General features: G+C 38.4%; 1 protein-coding gene across 1 annotated transcript in view; it reads right to left on the bottom strand.

Annotated features, from left to right (window-relative positions):
- Positions 1–715: 715 nt before the first annotated feature.
- itchb (itchy E3 ubiquitin protein ligase b) overlaps positions 716–26771 on the bottom strand; it is a 59504-nt gene continuing 33448 nt past the window's right edge. Inside the window, exons 11-24 of the mRNA XM_057829058.1 lie at positions 25632–25701; positions 24843–24927; positions 24609–24737; positions 23988–24060; positions 17712–17783; positions 17274–17362; positions 13494–13653; positions 13282–13415; positions 8491–8631; positions 8257–8377; positions 8003–8107; positions 7027–7123; positions 6168–6240; positions 716–2765 (exon numbers count right to left, since the gene is read on the bottom strand). Coding sequence (XP_057685041.1) covers positions 2666–2765; positions 6168–6240; positions 7027–7123; positions 8003–8107; positions 8257–8377; positions 8491–8631; positions 13282–13415; positions 13494–13653; positions 17274–17362; positions 17712–17783; positions 23988–24060; positions 24609–24737; positions 24843–24927; positions 25632–25701 — 1449 coding nt within the window. The 3' untranslated portion in view covers positions 716–2665. The remainder of the gene's footprint in view (positions 2766–6167; positions 6241–7026; positions 7124–8002; positions 8108–8256; positions 8378–8490; positions 8632–13281; positions 13416–13493; positions 13654–17273; positions 17363–17711; positions 17784–23987; positions 24061–24608; positions 24738–24842; positions 24928–25631; positions 25702–26771) is intronic.

Genomic DNA, 26771 nt, shown 5'->3' with positions numbered 1-26771 from the left:
ATCCAGCTGCTCCATGTTAAAACCAACATAAGCTAAGTTTTTGTTTGAGCTAATGTTTCTTTCATGCATTTGTAATTTAGTTTATGGGTATATTTAGCAGTTTTTTTTTCCTTGTGGGAATATGTGTCCAAACCATTTGTTAAGAGCACTGCAAAAAAAAAAAAAAAAAAATGTTAGCGTATTATAGCATTTAAGCTAGTGGACTTTTACTATGCAAGTTAGACAATTGTTCTTTTGTTGTAAATAAATCCTTATTTTATTCTTTTTTGATACCGTTTGATGCTCAGCACAGGTATTTTCATTTTTCATGTTCCTTATCCGATTACTCGATTATTCGACAAACTAGTTCGTCGATTAATCGACTATCAAAATAATCGATAGCTGCAGCCCTTATTTGAAGTATATTTTTTGTTCAATTTTCACACTACTTTCTGTCGGCGACCAAACTTTTGTCTTGTCAAAATTTGACTTTTATGTCTTCATTAAATGCTAATGAAGCATAAATGAAGCATAAATGCTTTATGTCTTCATTAAATGATCAATCTTTTTTCAGTGAAACTAATATATTTTTGTACATTCAACATCATTTGGGAGGGGCTTAGCTTTCATATGTAGCTATGAAAGCTAAGCCAATTGCTTAGCTGGTTTAGCTAAGCAAGCCAGCTAAGCAGCTAAGCTAAGCTGAAACCAATTGAATAGTTAAAAGTCAGGTTAGTAGCAATTGTTTCGACAAAATGGATAAGCGACAAGACTTTTGTCAGGGACAATATTTAAATTCAATGTGATTTCTGGAATTTTTTTTTGTAGATAGACTTCTACGTATTTTCTAAGTGGCTGTTCTTCCAAAATCCCAATAGGTGCAAAGACTTCTGCTCCTCTCTGCTCTATTTTTGCCTCGTAACCTGAAAACTCACTTTGTAGAGATGTTCGTAAGTACAGGTACTACTGGACACTTCAATACAAGATACTCTGAATTCCCAAAGAATACTGGAATATTCATGAAAAATTGTCATTTTCTACAAGATTAGGATAGCTGTCGAAATACTGTACATGACAACACACAGACATTTGATTCAATATTTTTTTATTTGTTTAATTTATTAACGATGAGTATTTTCAGTTCCCCCCCCCACATATTCCACATACATGAGAAATAAGAAAGCAGGAAGAAAATATAGTGATACCATAAACCTCTTATTATTTTTGTTTTTACAAAAGAAAACAATGTTAAATGTTATTTACAGCAGATTGATTTTCACGTGCAGGAATCCTACTGCATGTAAAATAAGCAAAATGGTGTGTTATGATTTATTTCGAGTGAACATCAAACATCAGCGCACCCCTGCTTGAATGCAAGGTTTTTGTGGTGTATATATACATTTCCTTATTCATGAGAAAAAAAAGAACATGTCAAATCTTGCACGTGTCAAGTCACTTGTGTTCAGAACCATGCACCAATTATCCCGTTAATTTTACTTCCTCAATTTTTCAAGCTATTTGGATAGTGGAAAAAGAATCGAAATGTTTTCCACCACAAAAATCTTGCACTTGAAGAGTGTGTGTTTACTTTTTATATCCAGTGTATTTCTTTGCTAACGCTAACATCGTTAGAACTTAATTGCTATCATAAACCTCCCACTCTGTCCCGTTGACAGAATTTCAAAAACACTGTTAGAATGTTTTATGTTAAGTCACAATCAACACTTATTTGGGGTCTAATGAAGAGTACATCTTCAAAAATGAAGACAAACACTGCTTACTATTTCACACCGATTACATGTAGTTCGCTGTAAAGTTTACAAAAATAAGGTGTACAAACCGGAACGCTATTAGAGCTTTTGAATGAGGTGTTTCAAAATCTTAACGTTATTTTTCAAACATCTATGTGATTAGTTAAGCGTAAAGAAGGCAATTAGAATGCAGTAGCCTATTTTAAAGCCTAGATCGCTAATGACACAAAAAAATCTATGATAACCAGCTTATCTGAATTTGGCATGACTTTCATTTTGGTGTCTCGTAATACATCCCCTCCATTGGGGTCAGGTATTTGACAAAAACCTATACTGGAAAACAAAACACGATACCAATGACGACCTATTTCCCCCATCAAACAATGACAGCCTACGTATCGTGGTCCTATAAAACTAGAACTCATTTTCAATGCTGCCACTGAAGTAAGCATCTGACATGAAAAATACTGCTAACTATGGTCACAATCATGGAGGCTACTTCTCTCCCAAATGAGTGCAATAGGCACCATCCGTGGTTTGCTTTAAAGTGCAGCACCACCCTTTCATGTTATTTCTTCAAAGCATAAGAAAAAGCGAGAGCGATGCAGGTGAGAAGATTGACAATCATCATGATGGATGCTGATTAGGAGCCAACAAGACAATCCGCTTCTATTTTTGGGTTACCCTTCACCCAAACTTGACAGATGACTAAGTGACTACAAAGCGACTCCACGCTGCAGACCTTGAAATGGTCAGAGGTGGACACGCAACATAATATGGTGCTCATTCTGGAATTAATTTGGGTGTTTTTGGTTTCAACAAACTACTAATTGAAAGTTTTTCTTTTTGGTGGTGGTAGCAAAGAATCTTAAGTATGGGTGACTCCCCGATTTCAAACCTGCGAGCTCCATTCAAGTAGCCGGCGCTTGAAAGCCTCACTCCTGTCCAAAGCCTTCAGTCTCTTCGATGGCAAACATTAGCTTCTCCTTCAGCTGCTCGTAGCTCTTGTAAGGTGGCAAGTCCAATCTATTGAAACTGAAGAAACAGGTATTTTTCACTTAAAGGGAACCACGGATAGAAAGACTTGTAGTACCGTATTTTTCGGACTATAAGTCGCAGTTTTTTTTGTGTTTTTTTTTTCTCCCATAGTTTGGCTGGGGGTGCGACTTACACTCAGGAGCGACTTATGTGTGAAATTATTAACTGATTGTGATATCATTTCACATGTTATTTTAATGTTTTGGAGTGACACTGATGGTTTTGTAAACTTGTTAGCATGTTCTTTATGCCATATACAGTGCCCTCCATAATTGTTGGATTTATAATATAATTGTGTTTTTTTAGCTTCTAATATTTTTTTTTTCTAAATAATATGGGACCTTAGTGGAAAAAAAAGAAAAATCCAACCTTCAATACAAGTGCATTTATTCAGTGGGGAAAAAAATCCCACATAAAGAAATAATTATTTGACATCAAATAATGTGTGTCACAATTATTAGCACCCCTGGTGTTAATACTTTGTACAACCCCCTTTTGCCAACAAAACAGCTCCTAATCTTCTATAATGTTTCACAAGATGGGAAAAGACAGAAAGAGGGATCTTCAGCCATTCCTCTTTGCAGAATCTCTCTAAATCATCCAGAGACCTGGGTCCTCTCCTATTTACTCTCCTCTTCAGCTCACCCCACAGGTTTTCAATGGGGTTGAGGTCTGGGGACTGAGATGGCCATGGGAGGAGCTTGATTTTGTGTCTGGTGAACCATTTCTGTGTAGATTTGGCCATATGTTTAGGGTCATTGTCTTACTGAAAAGACCCAGCGACGACCCATCTTCAGTTTTCCGGCAGAGGGCAACAGATTTTGATTTAAAATGTCCTGGTATTTCAAAGCATTCATGATGCCATGTACCCTAACAAGGTTCCCAGGGCCTTTGGAAGCGAAACAGCCCCACAGCATCACTGACCCACCCCCATACTTCACAGTGGGTATGAGGTGCTTTTCAGCATGCGCATCTTTCGTGGCACGCCAGACCCACTTAGAGTGTTTGTTGCCAAAAAGCTCAATCTTGGTCTCATCTGACCAAAGCACACGGTCCCAGGCTTCAACTGGGACCGTGTGCTTTGGCAACGTGTTGCTTTTTCAAAAATCTTCCCTGTGCAAGTCCGGTGATGCAACGGATTTGGTTTCCCCATTTGTATTATTATTCTCATATTTCATTTTTTACACACCACATAACTCTGGTCAAATTTCCCACCAACCTCGTAGAAGCCAAAATGTCTCCAGATGTCTGCTTTCAATGTCTTAGGTGCATCAATAGTCTTTCTCGCGCCCTCTTTCTCCGCTTCAGCCATTGTTATGTTATGTCCTATCTCTTAGAGGTTAGATCTTGTGCCCGAACTCAATTAACATTTTGGGCCCGACCCGACATGTTCGGGTCGGGCCGCTGCGCAGGACTAATAAATTATATTTTTTAAAAATGGGATAAAACCGAGAGCAGGCTCTCTGTATTGTGCATTTGCTTGTGCACGCACATGAACGCTGTGGCCCGCATGTTTTATATTAAACTTTCCCAGCGTTATTTTGTTGTGTAAATGCTTTTATAATGATCATAAAAATATGTAGACTATTTAAACATTAAGAAAACTTGTGTTTTTTCTGCCAACTCCAAGATATGAAAATAAATTGCTGCTGCTGCTTTTTTTTTTTCGCGCCACTCCAACAACAACAACAACAACAAAAAAGCGGGCCGTGTCGGGTCGGGCTGAATTTTTTAGGCCCGATCTAACCTCTATTGCACATATATAGTGGGCTAGGCCTACATTTTACTTTTGTTCTACATTGCAATTTAGTTGGTCTTGTTTGCAACTGAACTGATCCCTGGATTGATATTGCGATAAAGATGCTGTTGCACTACAATATTTTCTTTGTCGTTTTCTTTAATATTTAGTTGAATATTTTTATTGATGGGTCGTTGTGACTACAATACACTGACTGTTATTACTGATTTTGCACAGGAGTTCAGATGTTGCACTGTGTGAAAGGCTGCTACTGCTACTGTGTGTAAAAAAAGAGAAAGCCCTGGTCTCATTCAAAGCACTAATTAAATGCTGTGATGTTTTTTTTTTTTTTTTTTTAATAAATATATATACATCTGAAAGTATTTTTATTTGACTTCAACCAGGAGTGACACAAGAGCCAATAAAAAATTGTTTAATGTCTGACCGCTTGTGTTGCCTCATGATTCACGAAAAATATGCTTTGCTTTAGAATTTTAATGCATCCCAGGCTTTAAGGCATCGCGATGCATTGCCGAATCTAACCGAATAGAATCGTTACCCTCTGAATCGAATCAAATCAAATCGTGGCCCTTAGAATCGTAATCGAATCGAATCGTGAGGGCAGTGCCGATGCACACCTCTACTAAAAACCCTGAAAAAAACACTACAGTGATCCCTCGCTACTTCGCGATTCAAACTTCGTGCCCTCAGTCTATCGCGGATCCGTGTCACTGTCGCTCCCTCCCTCTCTCTTTGCTCTCTGATTCCCCAGGCAAGCACTGCGTGCATTTGAGTTGCTTATTGAAGTTAACGATGATTGCGCCGCACATGTAAATCATCGTTTAACTGCCAATAAAGTTTAACAAGTTTGATCTCTGTGTACATTAGGGGTGTGACAAAATATCGAAATGGTGATATATCGTGATACTTTGCATGCCAAAAGGTTATCGATATGCTCCTGCCAATAGTCGAGATATCGTTTTAAAAAGGTGTCAATGTTTTTAAAATAAAATAAAATAAATTAAAAATATGGAATCATGAGAAACAAACAAAGAAATAACAATCAAAACACATCTCTAGTATTTAGTAGCACCACCTCTGGCTTTTATGACAGCTTGCAGTCTCCGAGGCATGGACTTGATGAGTATTCTTCATAAATTTGGTGCCAACTCTCTTTGATTGCAGTTGCGAGATCATCTATGCAGGTCGGAGCCTTGCTGTGGGCCATTTTTTTCAATTTCCACCACAGGTTTTCGATAGGGTTGTGATCTGGGCTATTTGCAGGCCATGACATTGACCGGATGAGTCTTTCTCCAAGGAATGCTTTAACAGTTTTAGCTCTGTGGCATGATGCATTGTCATCTTGGAAAATGACATATTTTCAATTGAAGGGGTACCTCATGCCGGATTTCGAAATTCCATAGGCGAATAGCTTCACCATCTTGTTGAGTTTTTTCTCGTCGTCTTCCGTAAAGTTTTAAGAACATTGGTGATTGCAAAACCACCAAATAAATCAATTAGGCAATGGGGCATCCGAAAGCTTGATGGAGCTTGCGCCTTAACAATGATCTCGAGGACGTATGATTGGTCGATAGCCGTTTAGGAGGCGGAGTTTGCGAATGGTCAATTGTATGAAATGCTGCGTATACTCGTGTACTCACCATGTGTGACTTCGGGGAAGCCAGTTTTCCTTTCCCACCTTCTCAATACAGAACTTCTGGGGACCGTTGCTTCCTGGAAAGTGAAGAACGGGGCATAATTGAAGTATTTTGATGTTTCCAATTTCCATTCAAACATGATAAACTACTTCAAAACCCTCTGCTTCATTAAGTCATAACAATTGCGTTATAATAATTGTACAAATACATTAACTCATTAATGCTTTTTTTATTGTTACACTTTTGATGTTTACATGTGGCTTACTCGTCATGCTTAAAATCTGGAGGCTGTTCTGTGTGTGTTATAAATTCCTGAGACTCAGAGCTGGTAATAAAGGCTGTTTCACACTAGTGGCAGCCCAGTTTGTAGGGGGCATGCGGCAAGCGCAAAACAGAAGAAGTCATGTAGACTGATGGAAAACCGGGTGGACTCTAGCAAGCATATTTACTATGGTCCCAAGCAGCAATGCATTTATTTTTCATTGTTGCACAAGAAAACAAACTTTTCCCATTTCACCGAATAGGAGGACATTATACTAGTTTTGGTGAGAAGGTAAGTTTTTTTTTGGTTAATCAGGAACTAAATTTCCACACCAGAGTACATAGCACAAACATATCAGTAGTGTAGTCGAGCTTGCGAAACTTAAAAAAAAACAACACATTTTTCAAAGTTTCCTCCGCCGTGATTTGTGTGTATCCATCTGCCAAAAAAGCTTAATAGCACAGATATCAGTACACCTGCCCCTCTGCCATTTGACACGTTGAAGTCAACGTGTTTCTTTGCCTGAAATTGGTTGTTTAACCCCAACAACTTAAGAACAACTGCTCTCTATCCAATTAAAAAAAAGTTACAAAATATTACCCATGAGATCAGCAAAGCCTCCGACAGGCAGTCGACAGGTACCAGTGACAAACTGTAGCAGCCTCATTCTCTTCTCATTGTCCATGTCTTTTACGAACTGTAGGGAAAAGAGCAGAGTCAATATTGCATGGGTGAAAACATTAGATATATTTTAACAATTCAGATCTAGTATAGTGCCTCATGTATCAAGTATTATGCCTTTGTTTTGATCAACACTGTCATTTAAGTTAACAATGCTGCACTCTAAAAATGAATAGCATTACTCAATCGGATAATAAGAGAGAATCCCACTCGGTTAATGCAATGTTCATCAATTTGATAAAGCAGAATCTAATATAGAATGTGTATCAATTCCATTTTCTTAGCACAACAGCGTAGAGTCTTTAAAGCGAGGTAAAGAATAAACTATTTCCGATGCCTCAGCATACTTGAACATGACCACTCTTCCAGTTTTTATTTGGCACCTATAGACCATGGAAAAAGGTATGATGATTTAATTTCATGGAAAGAAATGTTTCCTCCACTAGAGGACACTCATGCCCTTTGGACGAATGATGTTTCATTTCTATTGATTTTTCTAGTTGGAATTTGATGATTTTTGTGGGGGGTTTCTTTTTTGGGCCTAACATGGTCAGGTAATAGGTTATAGTACAGTTTAATGATAATCGATTGTCATACATTGTTAGACATTGTAAGCAGTTACTCATTACTTGAGTAATTTTTCAACAAATACTTTTTACTTTTACTTGAGTAATATTACTTAGAAGTAGAACTACTCTTACTTGAGTAATATTTTTGGCTACTCTACCTACCTCTGATACACTGTGTTTTGTTATATCTGTTGTCTTTGGCAGGTTGTACCCGGAATTAATTTTGTTGCTCTGAAACCATTGGCCATGAAAAGGAATGGCTATTCATTCTATTCTACTCTGTTCTTTAACTATGTTCAGAGGTGCTATATAGTTGTGATAATGACCTGCCAGAACCACAGGATTTGCTTGCTGCCACGAGGATAGTGTCTGTAGATAGTATTTCTTTGCCAGTCTGCAAGGTCAATCTCCTGCATGCCACACAGCATCACCTGCATGCACAAAAAATGGCATATGTCAGAAAATGTATCTTGACCTTTCAATTCGTAAAAGTCCTTCGAAGACCCAAAAAATTCAATGAAAAAATGTGTTTTAGAATACTAATGTAATTGTATTAAGTAATGCAGATGGTTTCCCACACCTCTAGCTCTTTGGCATCAAAATACTGCAGGTACTGTTGTGGGAGAACCTCATTGAAGCCTTCAAAAAACGCCTGGGTCTGCTCTTCCACTCCTCTAGACAATCTCCACTCTGCTACCAACCTGTACAGCACACAATGTTTCCAATTATTTGCTTTCTTTTGGTCGCGGTGTTTATTTTGATCGCTGTTATTACATAATTAGGTAATTCTGAATGAGAATCCTTCAACACCCACCTGATGTACTCCTCTTTGTTCTCCTCCGTAACTTGGATGTCTCCTCCACCAGGTTTCAGGTCGTGTGTGCTGATTTCTCCCAAAATTTCTTTGTCAACACAGAAGAACATTTCCAGGCCGCACTCCTCAATGTTGTTGTCCCTGTGGACAATCATTACATAGTAAGACCTTTGAGAAACCACGTTTGTCAAGGGGGAATCGTACAAGACACAACCATAATAGATAAAAATATCATATTTACCGTATTATTATTTCATAGTTTTATCCCTCTCACTAAAAACACACACTGTATTTTTCAGACTATATATTGCATTTTTTTCCCCCCGTGGTTTGGCCAAGGGTGCGACATATACTCTGGAGTGACTTATGTGTGAAATAATTCACATTATTATTAAAGTGATCCCTCGTTTTTCGCACGTTATTGGAGACCGCACCCCCAGGGATAATCGAAATCCGTGAAGTAGAGGCGCAGCTTATTTACATAAAAAATAAATATATCCCTATTTTTGTTTTTGGGGTGTTCAATGTATTTATTCAGATTTAGCATTGGAAAGAGATACATTTAGGACATGATTTTTTTCCCCTTTTTTCCCCCCAAAGTATAATTCTTGATTAAATGCTTCATTGAGAGTCCTCTCAAATCAACTCATGCTGCTTAGAACAGCACACAACACCATGAGTTGTCATAGCACACTACAGCCAATGTTTAACCCTTTAACACAAAACGTGTCGGCGGCGACAAAGTTACGCCTATCATCTTTGAAGTCTCATCACGCTGTAATTACATCACCCACGTGCTGCTGGTTGGTCTCATTTGAAAGTGCGGAAGTTGAGGTCCACCCCCGTTTATACTTTAAGTCAATCGACCAAGCAAAATGGGAGATAATGTCATTTGAGTTTTATAGATTTATTACCCTCATAAATAAGCCTTAAAACGCTGCGTGGACCATGTGTTTATGTCCATATTTCCATCATTTCGTGTCCTTTTTCACAACCGAAAGCACTACAAAAGACTACATATCCCGGGAACCATTGTGAGGTCAAGAAGGATGGACTAAGTGGGAACATTTTTAATAAATTGCCGAGCGAGGCGCCACCTAAGGAGAAGGCGGCGAGGTAGCGAGCGACGGCCGGTTGGATTACGCGAGCGACTTTGAAGTGTGCTGAATGAATAAAAACTGTATTTAGCGCAAGCTAATGTATTATTTCATCAACTCAAGGAAGAGGATGAGCCAGATTTGTCGTTGCTTTCTTCAGATGAGTCGGCGTCTCGGTGAGTGAGAAGTGACAGCAGCGCGCAAACGGCGGAAGAGAGGGTTGTGTGACGTAGTGTAGCTCTGTGTCCAGTTCAAGAAGAAACTGAGTGGCATGCCTGAAAAAATTGAACTGAGCTAGTTTATTGTCAATATTTTTTAAAAGACGTTTTCAATGTTATATTTGATTTTTTTCTTCACTATCAATCTTTTCAATTTGTATATAAATGTGTGTGTTCGAGAAGTTTGATTGCATATATATATATATATATATATATATATATATATATATATATATATATATATATATACTTTTGATAAGGTGATGGGTACAATACCTAAACTCACAAAAAGATATCCTCAAAACCTTTTTCATAGACTTCACTATAAGTTGACGGGACACGGGACTCGGGGCCAATCCATAAGGGGGCCATTTTAAATAAATTAGAATTCTAATATTTTCTAAACCAAAGCCACTAGGGACCTAAAACCAAAACAGCCACCTCCCTTAGGCATATATGAGTGTCCATGAGCAGCAGCATAAAAAATATTAGAAGTCGTTCCATAATAAAATCCCAATTGTTTTTTATATAACGAAACTTAAAAAGTGCTATGAAATTCTAAAATTTTACCCTAGATGCACAAAAATCACCAAATGCAGAGATAATACATTTAATAATACATACATTTAAAATATCATATAAGTTTTAGCCAGCAATGGCAACTTAAATGTCATGTGTAAAGATACAAAATCCAACATGGCGGCCGTCCCAAAACAAAGAGCTTTTTAAGTTTAAAATTCCCGAAAATAAATGCTTAAATTGCCTAATTTCTACAGATATGAACATAAAACAGTCTAGTTTCTTGATAAAAAGCAAAAAACAGGCAGTTATTGTTCATTTTTGTAAATATTTCAAGCAAAAGTTATGGTATTGTGTAATCCAACATGGCGGCCTTCACGAAACAAAGAGCTTTTTAAGTTGAACTTGTAAATAAATGCTTAAATCGCAGAATTTCTATAGATATGAACGTAAAATAGTCTACATTCTTGGTTAAAAGGAAAAAACGGGCAGTTAGCATTCATTTAATGTAAATATTTAAAGCCAAAGCTACACAAATTTTATCGATTGAATTTTTTTTTCACAACGTTTATAAGTGTATGCATGGTGTTATTTAATATAATAATTACCTTGAATCATCGACCAAATCACTCTTGAGACACTCCCGCCTGCTTGGATGCAGTAAAATCATCGTCTTATTTCGACCTAAATCCGGCGTTAGAACGCAGCGTGTGTTTGAGTTTATCACAGTGGAAGCCAACTCAACATTCTGCCTGGGGCGGCCCCCTACGGGAAGGCGTGGCGCAATGTCTGTGGGAGCTGTCTTGTCAACTGATGGTGAAGTCTATGCCCTTTTTGTGTTTGATGAGATATATAATTTTCACTATTTTGCATTGTGTATAACCTGTTTTGACCATAAACATGAAACTATTCAGTCTTATTTTTTTCTACTGAATATTTGTCCTAACAAGTTGAATAAATATGATCAAGCTTCAAAAGGGTTGGTCGAGCATGTTTGGTTGTCAAGAGGACATCAATATTACAAATTTTGACAAAAGATTTTTTGGGTCTTTTTGGGTCCAAAATGTTGATTGGAATTGGTTAATGAAGAAAACAACAGTTTGGACATGAAGGTTATGGTATCCTGAAAAAAGGGACCCAACCTGGCCTTTGTGAGCAATTATTTCTTTGAAATATAAACTCAACAGCAAAGGCAAGCAAATTCGGCTTAACAAGTTGAGTCGGCGCCTTTGAAAAATCCCTTATTACTCATTGTTAACTATAACAAGCTGCAGCTGCCTGGTGAGGAGAAGAAAAAAAAAGCTTCAGGAGGGAGAGTGAGAGGCTGTACGTGATCGAATGGGACATCTCAATAGACCCTACCCACGTGACGTCACAACTCAGCCCTCCTGACTGGTGCCGCCCAATTGTCCGTCAACACATCGTGTTTACCTGTTACGGCTACGTACATTCCTCCTATTTACGGCGTGTTTTTCTGCTCGTTAACATTAATAATCAAAATGGTGAAGGCGTGTGTGGCGGTCGGTTGCAATAACAGAGAAGATATACGGACAGACTTGAATTTCTACCGGATTCCGAGAGACCCGGAGAGGAGAGAGCGAGATGGGCTGCTGCAATTCGACGAGAAAACTGGGCTCCAAACGATTACCACAGATTATGTAGTAGTCATTTTATATCTGGTAAGATGCATTTAATATATATTTAGAGGATTTTGGGCTGACAACCACAATTAAGATCATTGCTAGGCTAATCGCCGACAACATACACGTATGTATGTAGTGAGAGTGCTATCGCTAAACCATATAAACATTAAAAGCCCTAGCTCCATTGACAAATGACATGAAATACATTAGACTTGACAGTGGATGTTAGCAAGAACAAAAGATTTTGAATTGAAAATTTCGTAACTCACCTTTCCAAGCACAAGATAGATTCCTGCCGAATTTTCGTGGACGAGGACCTGTTTCACCCAACCAGCAACGAAGTATTTATAAGCCTCCAAGCTCTTTTTCAAACTTTCGTGAGAATAGGCTGATTTTGTGTGGACAAGATAGTTGTACATATCAGGGTAGCTAGCAGATGTCAGGCAAATACGGCGGAGACAGCGGGTGGAAAAACATCGATTTAGGCATCAAATATGGATCTGGCGAATGGATAAACTGAAGCTTTTCCACATAACGCCTTTTATGCAACGCATCAAGTGAGTTTACGGCATCCGAAAGCACCGGGTCTTCCATGAAATGCATTATAAATTGCTCGATCAATTGAGACCATTGATAATACAGACACAAAATGACGGACAAGGGGGCGGAACAATACAGCGATCACGTGATTTTGTGACGTCGGTGGGTAGGGTCTATAAAATCCGGCATTATTGAAAAAAACGGACTGAGGACGCAATGTTTGAAGCGCAAAGTCGCGAGGGATCACTGTATATCATTTCAGCGGTTAAACTTGTAAGTATATCCTTTATGCTATAGTTATCTGAATAACTTCATAGCGATGTTACGTTAACATACCGGACATGTTTTAGCTTGTTCTTTATTTATCCTTTTTTGTTATAAAAAATTACCTTCAAGATGACATTTCTGTTCTTCGAGTTGGATTTTATCCAATAAATTTCCCCCAAATTGTGACTTTTACTCCGGTGCAACTTTTATCTTTTCTTCTTCATTGTGCATTTTTTGGCTGCTGAGACTTATACTCAGGTGTGAATTATAGTCCGAAAAATACAGTAAATGTATTAAAAGTAGGGTTGTAACTATAAGATATTTTTAGAATAAATTATTGTATGGTAATGCCATCATTACTGTTTATTAAGCAATTACTGTTGTTGATTTATTACAGTATTTTCAGACTGTTGATCTGTTTGTTTTTCCCCAATTGTAAATAATCACTTCTTCAAATATGGTATATAGCGGATCTCACTACAGAATCACCATGAACACGGAACTTACTTGATCCAAATGAGGGAGTTGTAGAACTCTGGGTCAACTGACTCTAGATCTTTGAGGGCCAAAGGTTTGTTCAGGATGCGCTTGTAAAATGGCAATGAGAAACCAGTGTCTATGAACTTGCTGTGGAAAAGTGCCTAAAAAGGAATAAAAGTTCAATTGCAATGCTTCTCTTATCTGTAGATCCCGGCTGATACGAAACAATAATAACAAACCATGGCAATGAAGCGGCCAATGAACTTGAAATATTTAAGGTGGTCAGGATTGATGTAGGAAGCGGGGTTTATCTGGAGACAGTAGTTTTCTTTTCCGGCATATTCGAACAGGCAGTACATGGGGTTCAACACTTCATGGGACAACAGGAAAAACCATTCCCTGTAAGAGACAGGGGACTACTGAGAGCGAGACTGTACATTATAATATTTTGAATTTTAAGAGACAAAAAATGCTGTTAGGACAACATTGAGGACATACACTCATTCGCGATTTAGTCACCAAGAGTTCAAATAAAATTCTCAGTGCACACAGTTTATTCATCTACAGTGAAAACTTTGATATTTTGCAAGTTCTCCCACTTAGAAATCATGAAGGAGTCTGAAATTTTCTTCGTACGTGCATGTCCACTGTGAGAGAGATAATCTAAAAAGAAAAATCCAGAAATCACAATGCATGATTTTTTAGCAATTTATTTGTGTGATACAGCAGCAAAATAGGATTTGAACACCTGTCTATCAGCTAGAATTCTAAATCCTATCCTGAATCAGATGCACTTGTTTGATGGCACCATAAAGACACCTGTCCACCCCGTACAATCAGTAAGACTCAAACTTTTAACATGGTCAAGACCAAAGAGCTGTCCAAAGACACCAGACAGAATTGTTTACCTCCACAAGGCTGGAAAAGGCTGCGGAGCAACTGCCAAGCAGCTTGGTGAAAAAAAGCCCCACTGTTGGAGCAATCATTAGAAAATGGTAGAAGCTAAACATGACGGTCATCCTCAATCAGAGTGGAGCCCCATGTAAGATATCACCTCGTGAGGTCTGAATGATTCTAAGAAAGGTAAGGAATCAGCCCAGAACTACAACTACACTAAAGGAGTTGGTCAATGACCCGAAAAGAGCTGTGACCACCGTTACCATGGTTACTGTTGGTAATACACTAGACGTCATGGTTTGAAATCATGCATGGCACGGTAGGTTCCCCTACTTAGAACAGCACATGTCAAGGCCCGTCTTAAGTTTGCCATTGACCATTTGGATGATGCAGAGAAGTCATGGGAGCAAGTTCTGTGGTCAGATGAGAGTAAAATAGAACTTTTTGGTCATAATTCCACTAACTGCGTTTGGAGGAAGAAAAATAATGTGTACTATCTAGGGCTGCAGCTATCGAATATTTTAGTTATCGAGTAATTGACTGGAAATTCTATCGATTAATCGAGTAATCGGATAAAACAAATATATTTTTAGGTGAAGAGCAATTAAAAATATACATGAGAAAACAAGACATTTCATCTAATCTTGAACCATTTTCAGTCAATCAATGTCTTTATTTTCGATGTAGATTGTTGAAAACATCCAACAATTGCATCTCAGATGTAACTAGAATTAAAAAAAAAAGACCAATTCACTGCTTTCACTCAAAAAACCTTTAGATATTATTAAAAAAAAAAAAGTATATATATACCTAAAAATGCCGTTACGCTTGATAACACACATCACTTAAAAGTTAGGATTTTTCCCCACGTGTTTTAATTGAATTTCTATTTGTGTCAAGCCATTTTTAAGTTCTAGTTAAGTTTTAAGTTAGTCTAAACTGTAAGTCCTGATAGGATTTTGAGTTTTTGCAGTGTTCAAAATAAATGTATGATACAGGCTGTATTGGAGCACATTAGGGACCAGTGCTACTTGGTGTTTTATCCAGCAATGACTACTGAGCTAAAATTGATAGTTAGCATTATTGAGTTTTTATTTTACACCCTCATCACTCCACAACGCTATGTTATGTTAAAGCCTGTATGTAAGACACGTTAGCCACGCATCGACAGTGGTCATAAGTAACGTTAATCTTTATTTATAAGCGCTTAGCGCTATACTGCTTTAAGATGGAGACTGTTTACTAACGCTGCCGAGACGCGGCCGAGTCTGTCATTTCGCATCAGTTCAACATACATGTGATCTCTATGAGACTCATCAGACGCTACCTACCAACGTAGCATCGTGCGGGCTAGTATTTAGCAACGTCGGCATCGTTTGTAGCGGCTGTCGGTTGCAGTAAGTTTTTTTTTTTTTGGTTCTTCCTCTACGCACGTGACATCAGCGCGTTGTCCCACATTAAAAGTAGTCCGAGCAAAACGTTATGCTTAGAGCTGTCAAAATAAACGATTACTCGAGGTGAATAAAATTACTCGGATCAGTTTTTAAACTCGAGTTACTAGAGTTGCTCGAGTATTCGTTTCAGCTCTAGTACTATCTCAAGAACACAATCCCTACTATGAAGCATGGGGGTGGTGGCATTATGCTTTGGGGGTGTTTTTCTGCACATGGGACAGGATGAGTGCACTGTATTAAAGAGAAGATGACGGGGGACTGATGATTTTAGGGAACAACATCCTTCTGAAGGGAATAGTTAACCTTTCTCGCACACACACCATATAACTGTTTGCAATAGTCTAACACATTAATTATAGTAAAGCATTTAACCATAGTTAACCATAGTTTGAGGGACGTCACTTCATGCCCTTTGTGAAGTGGATCACCTTATCAGCCCTCGCCTGATAAGCGAAGGAAAGGACGTCAACATCTCTACAATGGGGTCAGAACGCTCTCGCCCTACCAAGACAACGACTTGATAGCGCGGCGCCTTGGACGTCAAGACATGTGTCGGTTGCCATGGCAACCACGTCCCAGCCACGAAGGATGACGCACGAACTTGACTGCCCAAACCTGCCACAGAGGGATGATCCCAAGACAACACCCAGGCACGCCTTCTGCCTGGCCCACTCCACCGCAGCTTTCAAAAGACTGAACATTTTAGCGAACAATGCTCACTTCTTGGGGACATTCCGATGTATCCGTTGTTTTGCAAACTTTGGATCCAACATTGCCTCTCCGTCGTCTGTTTTGCCTTGTTTTTTGACCATTGTCGACGAATAAATTGTCAACCTGTTTACTGTTCGTTAAACCGTTCAAAATGGAGTCAGTACAATGGGTTAACATCGGAGTGGACGCGCGGGGGTTTGCCCTCCCGGCCGACTTGCTGGAGCGGCGCGAGCGGAACGCCATCTGGTTCGGCTGTCGCTGTTCCGGCGGCTTGGCCGGGAGGGTGAATTCCTTCACTTCCCTTCAGTCAGAGCATTGAAGATGGGTTGTGCTTGGGTCTTCCAACATGACAATAACTCGAAGCACACTGCCAGGAAAACCAAGGAGTGGCTCCGTAAGAAGTATAACAAGGTTCCAGCATAGCCTAGCCGGTCTACAGACCTAAACCCAATAGAAAACTTTTGGAGGGAGCTCAAACTCCACGTTTCTCAGCGACGGCCCAGAAACCTGACTGATGGGTGGGCCAAGATCCCTCCTGCAGTGTGTGTGTAAACCTGGTTAAAAACTACAGGAAACGTTTGAGCTCTGTAATTTAAAACAAAAAGGCTACTGGACCAAATATTAACATTTGTTTTATCAGGTGTTCAAATACTTATTTACAGCTGTATCACACAAATAAATTGTTAAAAATTCAAACATTACGATTCCTCTCATGGTGGACGTGCACCTACAATAAAAATTTCAGAACCTTCCATGATTTCTAAGTGGGAGAACTTGCAAAACAGCAGGGTGTTCAATCACTGTATACCGTATACAATATGACAGATTATATTTTGCTTGTAATAAAAACTGCTTAATTTGTGATTATAATTTTTTTAGTGAAAGATGTTTCTTAGAATCAAGATATTAAGGTACAAGAACAACTATTTTATCCGCTTGTTTCTGTTTTGTACTTGCCTGGCAACACCTCCGTAGTCGAGGCCTTCTTCTCCAGGGAAAATAATCCACAGCCTTCTTCGCAAATCTTGAGCGTTGAAGCTCATTATCTAAAAAAATAAGATTTTTTACATTGGGAAGTGCAATTGTATAGAACAACAGCAACATGGATCTTTTGTAGTCGGGATTCAGGCAGGATGCATATTTGACGTTAAAGAATGACAATGTATGATTTTATGAATATTCTGCTGTCTTGGTTACAACAAGTCTTATGCTAGCAATGTTCACACCAGCAACATTATCATTATGAGATAGACTTCATGGCTGTAATCGCCACTAAATACTGATACCTACAGGTTACACTCATGAACGTTGTATTTTTACAAAACTATTGCTTGTTTTAATATACAACGTGGCTACATGGCTTCTTGGCCATTTGACGGCTGTAGATTGCCTTACCTGCTGGAAGGAGTCTTCAAAAAGAGTTTTTCTTGACACGTTGATCTTGATGTGTTGAGGCATTGACAGTTGCTGAAGAGGAAGGTGAAATGATAATAAACATCAAATCATGGTGACTGGTTAGTATTTAAGAAGACAATGTTTTTGCTGTAATACGTCTTTGACAAAGTCAAGAGTCCTGATCAAGCATGATAATATAAAACTAACTTAAAGGGCAGCTGAAGACTTCAATTCATGAGCGTTTTACTCAGTTAAATTGTATTGAATGCATCATTCACTGTCTCAAAACTCGCATTCAGGCATGTGCCGGTATGAGATTTTGACGGTACGATAACCGTGGGCAAAAATACCGCGGTTTCACGGTATTGCAATTATAGCTCCAAAATGTATTATTTTGAGATGTATGGGTTAGAAAAAAAAATAACTTTTTTCCATTGAACAGGATTTTTTTTTTTTTTTCCGGAAAATAGTTGCAAATTGGAACGCTTTTCTGGGTTTTAGTCGCGTGATTTGTCATGCCATCTCAACGTGTAGCGATGAATTCCTCACACGAAGGCTCGAGAGTGAGAGGCCCAAAAAAAAAAAAAAAAAAAAAAAAAAAAAAAAAAAAAACTTCTTCAAGGATTTGGACATCTTTTGTGAGAGTCAAGCGGAAGAACTTCTCCCAGGCTCCTCGATCGTGTCTTTGTTTTCAACATTTCCGTGACAACAGCTTTGAAAGACTTAACTAAAGGTGTAAGAAATTTCCGATTCTTAGATTATTCGGAATTCGGCCGCTGAAGATTCGAGAACGATTCAAAAACATCCATATTCCGATTATTTAAATATGCCAAGTAAAGCGGAACTAAGACACAGTCAGCGCGGTCTTCGGGACGCAATGAGAAACGGGCCGAGAGTACACATCCACAACTCATGCCGCTAGATACAAAACAGCAACAAGCATGGCTAGCCTAATCAACCAACCTCTCTGTGAGATCAGACATGCTCCCATAAATAAAGCAGACGTGTGGAATTATTTTGGATTCTACGAGAAAATCTTCTAGAAAATAGGGGATTTCGACGAATGTCTAAAGCAGGGGTGTCCAAACTTTTTGCAAAGGGGTCCAGATTTGGTGCGGTAAAAATGTGGGGGGCCGACCTTGGTTGACGTCCTTTACGTAGAACAATATATTTAAGCACATTTTAGCAAGCCATTCTGTGTGTCACATTTGCTTTATTTTTTTTTTAAATTAATAATACCAACAATCTCGCAACTTGCCTTTGTTGCGTTCTCTTTTGATTCTCGGGTTCTCGCGAAATACTGCTGCTGTGAAATTAAATTAGCTTCAAGTTGCTTTAATTTCTCGCTACGTATCTTTCTTGTAATCTTGTCGTACATGTTAGAGTCTCTTGTTTGGTAATATCGCCTCACATCGAACTTTAAAAACAGCGACTGTCTCTTTGCAAATGAGGCAGACACAGTTGTTGCGTATTTTAGTGAAGAAATAGTCCAATTTTCACCTATCCCTGAAGCGTCGGCCGTTGCAGTCAACTTTCTTTTTTGTGTTGATTGTCACCATTTTAGAAAATTGGGAGTTAAGAGTCACATGGGTTAATGTTGCCTAGAGTGCTGCTGCCTTTTAGTGGGTAAATGAGGAGCAGCATTTAGTGTGTAAGCTACTTCATATGATGGTAGCAGTACTGCTGACCAATTTATTACCGTAATTTCCCGAATATAACGCGCACTTTTTTCCCCAAAATTTACTCGTAAAATCATGGGTGCGCGTTATTCACAGGTACAGGGACGGAGACAGAAAAAATTCATCATGATTTATGTTCCATTGTAAGCATGGACCAGCAAAATATTACCTAATCCGAACAACAGTGATATAATAATCAAGTTTCATGTGGTAAATAATTGTTTTCAGGATATTTTTCACATGTAATGAAATTTTAAAAATTTTGTACTATTCGTTTATTACTGTATAAACCGGTACATTTTTCTAACCTTTGCGTTGCAACATGCCGGCACACGGCGATGCGGTCTTGAAGAGAACATCTACGGCGATCCGTTTCGTATAAATGTTGACCGTGTGGCGAGCTAGGACAGGAGTCTGAGGAAGAGTGTCGAACCACTGAGCCAAGCTGCGTTGTTTTATTTACATTGAAAGTCGCAAAGTAACAACGTACGTCTTGCACGCAAATCGCAGGACATTTGTTGACTTCCGGCTGTTCCCTTAACTTAACTCTTCCCCCAGGAACTACACAACTTGCCAACATTAGTTCCGCTGGTGAATTCTGTTAAAACTCACTACAACTCCTTACTTTGTGAAAATTATTATCGTATACTGTGAGCAATTTTACCACAGAAAATTAATATTCTTTTTTTTTTTTTTAGAAAATATTTGACAAAAGGATTAAAAAATGCTGCAACCACATACTTTATAAAAGTTCGAAACACGAGACTCATATTTATTGGTGCTAAAATTAGGGTCCACTTTATACACGGGTACAAGAATTTTCCCTAGATTTTATAGGTAAAGTTGGGGTGCGTGTTATACACGGGTGCGCCTTATATTCGGGAAATTACGGTAAGTCTGTGTGCGGGCCAGACATTGATTTTATGACAGAGGCTGGGGGCCGGATGAAATTTGACCAGGGACCGCATTTGGCCCCAGGGCCGGACTTTGGACATGTCTGGTCTAAAGCAAGCCGAGGTACGTCAATCCATCCTGACACGGCAGTCCCGGCTCTCTACAAGTAGACGAAAGTAGTACTCATGTCATCACTATCGAATGTAGACTGAGTCGCCGTTATGTGTGATGCGTGGACATCTGTAACCCCAGAACTGTTTGTTATAGTAACAGCCCATTTCATAACTGATGAGTGGGAGCTGAAAGCACACATGCTTCAAAAAAAGAGCAATGAACATGGTTGCTAATATGGGTTGAGCTGCTAAATTGTGCTGCAAATGAATGGAACACCGGAAAAAAAGAAGTTTCTGTTGTTACAGACAACGCAGCTATTATGGTTGTCGCTGCCCAGCTGGGTAACCTTAGCCATCTGACATGCTATGCTCACACGCTGAACCATGATTTTTCCATCTGCAGGAGTCAATGCATAGTGTAGCACATTTTCATCTGAGCACATGGATCAACTCCTGTTGTTATGCAAGAACATGGAATTTTTTTCAGCAGCTAAACACACTTGACCTGTCCTGCAAATTGTTGAGGTTCAGATGCAAAAGTTTTTTTTTCTTTTTCTAATTATTTGTACCTTAGGAAAACCCGTTAATGTTTACATGTTCATGTTTACACAGCTTAAATCAGAAAAGCACTTTTTGAGCCACTTATATTGAAGTAGTAGTACACATTGTCTTTCGTTTATACCGGAGTTCACTTTTAGTTGGATAAAAATCTTTCTGCAAAATGCTACGATTTATTCTGTTGAAGATTGAATGCACTTTGAAACTACTGATACATAATGGGGACTGACTATTTTATTTACTGTTTTGAACTGTTAACTTGATACTGAAATAGTGGTTTATTTAATTAAGCCTGAGAGGATTTTGTACTATTTTTGTAACTACCGTAATGCAAGGGCGTAGATTTGGTCTCAATATTGGTAGGGACAAAAGAACAGAATAAGCTGCAAGTACACTTTTTGGTAAGAACGGGACATGAATAAGACCAAAGAGATTGAGTGAATGGGGGTCAGGGCTATATTTCTCACTAATATGAATCTAATTAATTGCTAGGCTAAATGATCAATGCAAAATAAATCTGTATTGATTTATACTGACTTTCACACGGCAAATTTATAATGTCTTAATCTGATCATTTTTCTTAAATCTATTTGAATAATTTTCTCCATCTTGTTTTGAGTTTTAAAATAAAAACTGGGTAGAAGGGGGTAAACCTTGGTTCACTACATTTCTTAACGTTTTAACGTATTAACGTTAACAGTAGAAAACACATAAAGGAGGATATTTCTCCCAAAGCAGCTTCCTACTCAAATTAGGGAAATTCACACAGATTAAAGTTATGCAAACTCTGATGCCCTTGTAGGCGCACTATCCTATTCCCCTCACTATCCACTCGCAGGGTCCTGCGCTTGTCAGTGACGTTCCTTATTCTCGCTATTTGATTATACAACTTTAACATTTGTCAATAATACGCTCTGTGTGTAGTATCATCCATCGCTTTTCCTTTTTAAATAGGCACTTTTAAGCGAACGCAAGAAGTAACAACGGGAACATTTTTAAACAGGCATTTCACGGGAGAGCATTTTGACTCTTCGGCCAATCATATAGCGAGAGCGAGTGGATAGTGAGGGGAAGAGGATAGTGAACCTACACCGGTCGGACTTTCAGTCGCAAAATTAGTGGTGTGTTCCCCACCTCCGCAACACTGACTTCTTTTCACAATACTTACAGTGGCCAATGCTGGCGGACAAAAAAAAACTTCTAATATTCCTCGTCTTTGAAGGGGGCGGAGGATGCAGCATGTTGTATTTATGTCGGGGCTGTGATTGCGTGTGTGTGTGTGTGTGTGGTGGTTGGGGGGAGGGGGTCGAGCCATCAGCCAAAACGTGTTTGAGGAGAAAAAAATGGACTGGCACATTCAGCAAGTGAAAGAGTCAATGTAAGTCTGAACTAAATGAAAGTAATTACTTAATAATGTAGGGTCAATTGAATCCTTACAACATATGGGAAGACGTTCTAAATTACCTATGTAACTGAATTCATTATATAATGCAAATGAGTTGCTTAAAAGTTGTTGGGGACAATTTGAGCATCTTGAAAAGTTGGTACAGCTGTGCCCCTGCTGTCCCTATGCAAATGTACGCCCTTGCACTAATGTATGAAACATTGAAAGCAGCTAATAGCTTGGGTTGTGCATCAATAATCGATTTATAATCGAATCGTAGCCTCTGAATCGTAGTCAAATCGTGAGGTGCCCCAAGATTCTCACCTCTACTATTAACAGAGTGCAAGAAACTAAAAACCGCAAATTATCCTCGCAGTTACTCGTTAAAAATAACATTATTGTTTTGACAAACCCGTCCAAAATGTATTTTCGTAAAATTACACTGAAATCCGAAAATCTCTTCAGCAGCCCTTTAACCTTGAAAAACAAACCCATTCCTACCAGATTGGTCTAGAGCAGACATGTCCAAAGTCCGGGCCGGGGACCAAATGCGGCCCATGGTCAAATTTCATCCGGCCCCCAGCCTCTGTCATAAAATCAATAACGTCTTGCCCGCACACAGACTTAAAAAATTGGTCAGCAGTACTGCAAACAGCATATAAAGTAGCTTACACACAAAATGCTGCTCCTCATTTACCCACTAAAAGGCAGCAGCACTTTAACCCTTTATTGCCAAATGTATCACATTTGATACACCTAAAATTTTATGATTCTGAAACTAATTTAGAATTTTGACATTTCTTTTTGGAAAAAAAAATGATGGATGCAAGTCAACACATGCATCTGCAGGTTCCACGAGAGAAAAAACATGATTTAGCATGGGTTATAGATATTAGAGCGCTTATTACACATATTCATTTTGACTTTTCTTTTTACAAATTTGAAAAGAAGGTTTCATTAGGACCTTATTTCTCAAATTTTGGGATTCTCTGATAATTGCTTCATGTTGCAGGTATTTAAGGGCTAAGCAACATTACCCGCGTGACCCATTACTTCCATTTTCTAAAATGGCGACAATCAACAACAACAACAACAACAAAAAAAGAAAGTTGACTGTGACGGCCAACGCTTCAAGGATAGATGGAAATTGGACTATTTTTTCATTAAAATACGCAACAACTGTGTCTGCCTCATTTGCAAAGAGACAGTCGCTGTTTTTGAAGATTTCAATGTGAGGCAATATTACCAAACAAGACACGCTGACATGTACAACAAGATTACAGGGAAGAAACGCAGCGAGAAATTGAAGCATCTTGAAGCTAGTTTAATTTCACAGCAGCAGTATTTCTCAAGAGCCGGAGAGTCGAAAGAAAGCGCCACAAAGGCTAGTTGTGAGATTGTTGAAATCATTCATTAAAAAAATAATAAAGCAAATGCGACACACTGAATGGCTTGCTAAAATTTGCTTAAATGTATTGTTCTATTCTACGTAAAGGACATCAGCCAAGGTCGGCCCCCCACATTTTTACCACACCAAATCTGGCCCCCTTTGCAGAAAGTTTGGACACCCCTGGTTTAGAGCAAAAGATCACAATTTTTGCCTTTGAAATATTCAATAAACAAGTAAAGAAATAACTTTTATCCATACCTGGCACCAGAATCTGAAGTATTGTATTTTGGCTTTGAAGTCTCTGACATAGGTGATCTGAGGTCCATTTTCACTGGAAATAAGATAAGTAGAACTTAATACGTGCAAGGGATGACCATAGGTTAAGTGGGTGCTTCTGTCACAATCTGTCATAATCATTCTTTGTCACAGCCATTAGCAGTTCTCTAAACCTGTTCTTCGACAACTGAAACCAGATGACTGTCAGTATCGTGTGATGTTATACGTAATGCTGTATGACCATGAGTCATCTGAAGTGTTTCCTCTGAGTGGATGTTAAAAATAACTAAAGAGGATATCCCTTCCTTTTGCTTTTGAAATATGTTCGAGACTTCAGTAAAGAAATATGTACGGTGATTAGTAGATATTTTGCTGTTTTTTTTTTTTGTTGAATGAGTTTCCATCTTATCATACTGACAAAGTGAAAAATGTTCTTAATTGCTCGTGGATGTAGTTCACAGGCAATGACAGTCATATGTTTAGCCAAAAAAAGATACACTTAAAACACTATATGCCAGTACTCTCTAGCGAATTACTTGTTTCTTTTTGTACAGTGTAGCATGTTACGTTAAATTAGCATTTGAGTTATGGGGGAGAACATACAGTGAGGATTTTCCAGTGCGAGGGTCAATGTAGGTAGTAGTTCTTCTGTTGTGGTCTACGAAATAGGGAGTGCCATCTACAGTAAATCTCATCTCCCATCCCTCCGGAAGTGGCTTCTCATTCAACAACCTAAAATAGAAAAATAACAGAACTTGTTAGTATTTTGGGTTGAGTTGCATTCAGCAAATCAAATGACGTGAATAGCACTGGAACATTAAAGCCCTGAAAACTAACCCTTGAGACCGTGGGTCTTCCCACTGTGTTGAGCGTGTAGGATGATGCACAAAATACACTCTTCCATTGCTGTCTGTTCTCTTCTCTGAAAACAAAGAAATAAATCAACAAAACTACCAGTATGCATTCAGCATTGGTGTTTTACTGGTAAGCTTTAAACAATATACATTTACAAACTATTACATTTTTCATGCACAAATTGATTTTTCTTTTTTCTTTTTATAATTTCCACAATTGCAGGCACTTATTTAATTCATTGACAGCATTAGACGTCCAATCCATTTTGAATGTGAGATGAACATTCACCCACCCCTCCTAGCCAATGGCAACGAAATAGCTAAATCATGAGTGCCCTGTAATTTAAAGGTTAAAAATAAAATTATGGACGAAAGGGTGAATACCCATTAAAACATGCGCCTTTACTGGAGTCTATAAGTATGTGTATGCGTGGGTAAAACTGACATCACAAAATGGATGCACCCATAAACTGCCAGTTTTGCGTTGGAACTTGTTTTCTCCATTGAAAGCGGTCTAAGGCCTGGTTCAGAGTGGCAGAAGAAGAAATGTTTAAGATATTATTTTTAAGGAAGCAATTCTAGGATAAATCTAAAATGCAATCTAACCTTTACTTGTAAATTGAACCCTGCAAAACTGTCAAACTATTACAAAAAAAAAAGTGAAACGTTGCTGTACTTATTGCATAACAGTTGGTGCTTAAACTGTTCTCGTGTTATACTGAGGATATGGCTATCATTGCTAAAAACTTGTTATCCAACAAAGAGATCTTACCCCAACCATTTGGCAGAGGTCCAAGAGGATCATACTCCTTGTTTTGTGCTGCTGCTGCCTGGTCCTGTCCCTTCATCAGAAGAGTCATTTTACAAAAAAAGGCTAATTTAACAACACCGTGCCAGTTTTTCAATCATTTAAAGCATAGGTGTCAAACCAATTCCACAAAGTGCCAAGTGGGTGCTGGATTTTGTTCCAACCGACAGTTTAACCAATGAATTTTCTGTTGAAACAAGCAGCACCTGACAACGTTTAACTGATTACCAGAGATGTCCAATCACGTCATTTTCAAAGTATCGGAATCGGCAAAAAAATATCGGACATGCCTTTTTAAAATATATATATATATATATATATATTTTATTAATTAATCGTTTTCTAATTGTATTTAACGTTACAGACATAATATGTTACACTCATCCAGAGTCTTTAGTTTAGGCTTAAGGTAGGGTTATCAAATTTATCCCGTTGACGGTGGTAATTAATTTTTTTTTTTTAATTATCACGTTAAAATATTTAACGCGATTAACGCATGCGCTGCACGACCCACTCACGCATTGTCGCGTTCAATCTGTAATGGTTTTACCTATATATAGAGCTAAAAGGCAGCATAAAATGAGTAGAGAGAATTTTGGCAGCCTTTGGAGCCTTTTTTTAATTGGCTAAAGCCTTACAATCCCTCTCCCTCCGATTAGAAATATTGTGGGAAGCAATGTAGGGAAGAAAGGTAGTAATTGATCTTTTTCTTAACACCCTATGTTATTTCCCAATGCAGAGAAGATATATGAATTGGTACCACTGCGCACAGTCATGGTTGCACTTCCCATCATGCATTTGGGCAGAACAGTTAAATGGCTACAGTATCATTTACTGAAAGCTCAACAAATACACTAGATGGCAATATTTAGTCACAATATACAAATTAAAATGTATCCTTTAAGAATTACAAGTCTTTCTATCCGTGGATCCCTCTCACAGAAAGAATGTTAATAATGTAAATGCCATCTTGAGGATTTATTGTCATTATAAACAAATACAGTACTTATGTACTGTATGTTGAATGTATATATTCGTCCGAGTTTTATTCATTTTTTTCTTAATGCATTGCCAAAATGTATATGATGGGGAAAAATTATCGGG

Source organism: Corythoichthys intestinalis, chromosome 2 (assembly GCF_030265065.1).
Source record: "Corythoichthys intestinalis isolate RoL2023-P3 chromosome 2, ASM3026506v1, whole genome shotgun sequence".
NCBI classification, from domain to species: Eukaryota; Metazoa; Chordata; class Actinopteri; order Syngnathiformes; family Syngnathidae; genus Corythoichthys; species Corythoichthys intestinalis.
Note: the sequence above shows the minus strand (reverse complement) of the source record. Positions and strands in the feature narration are given on the sequence as shown.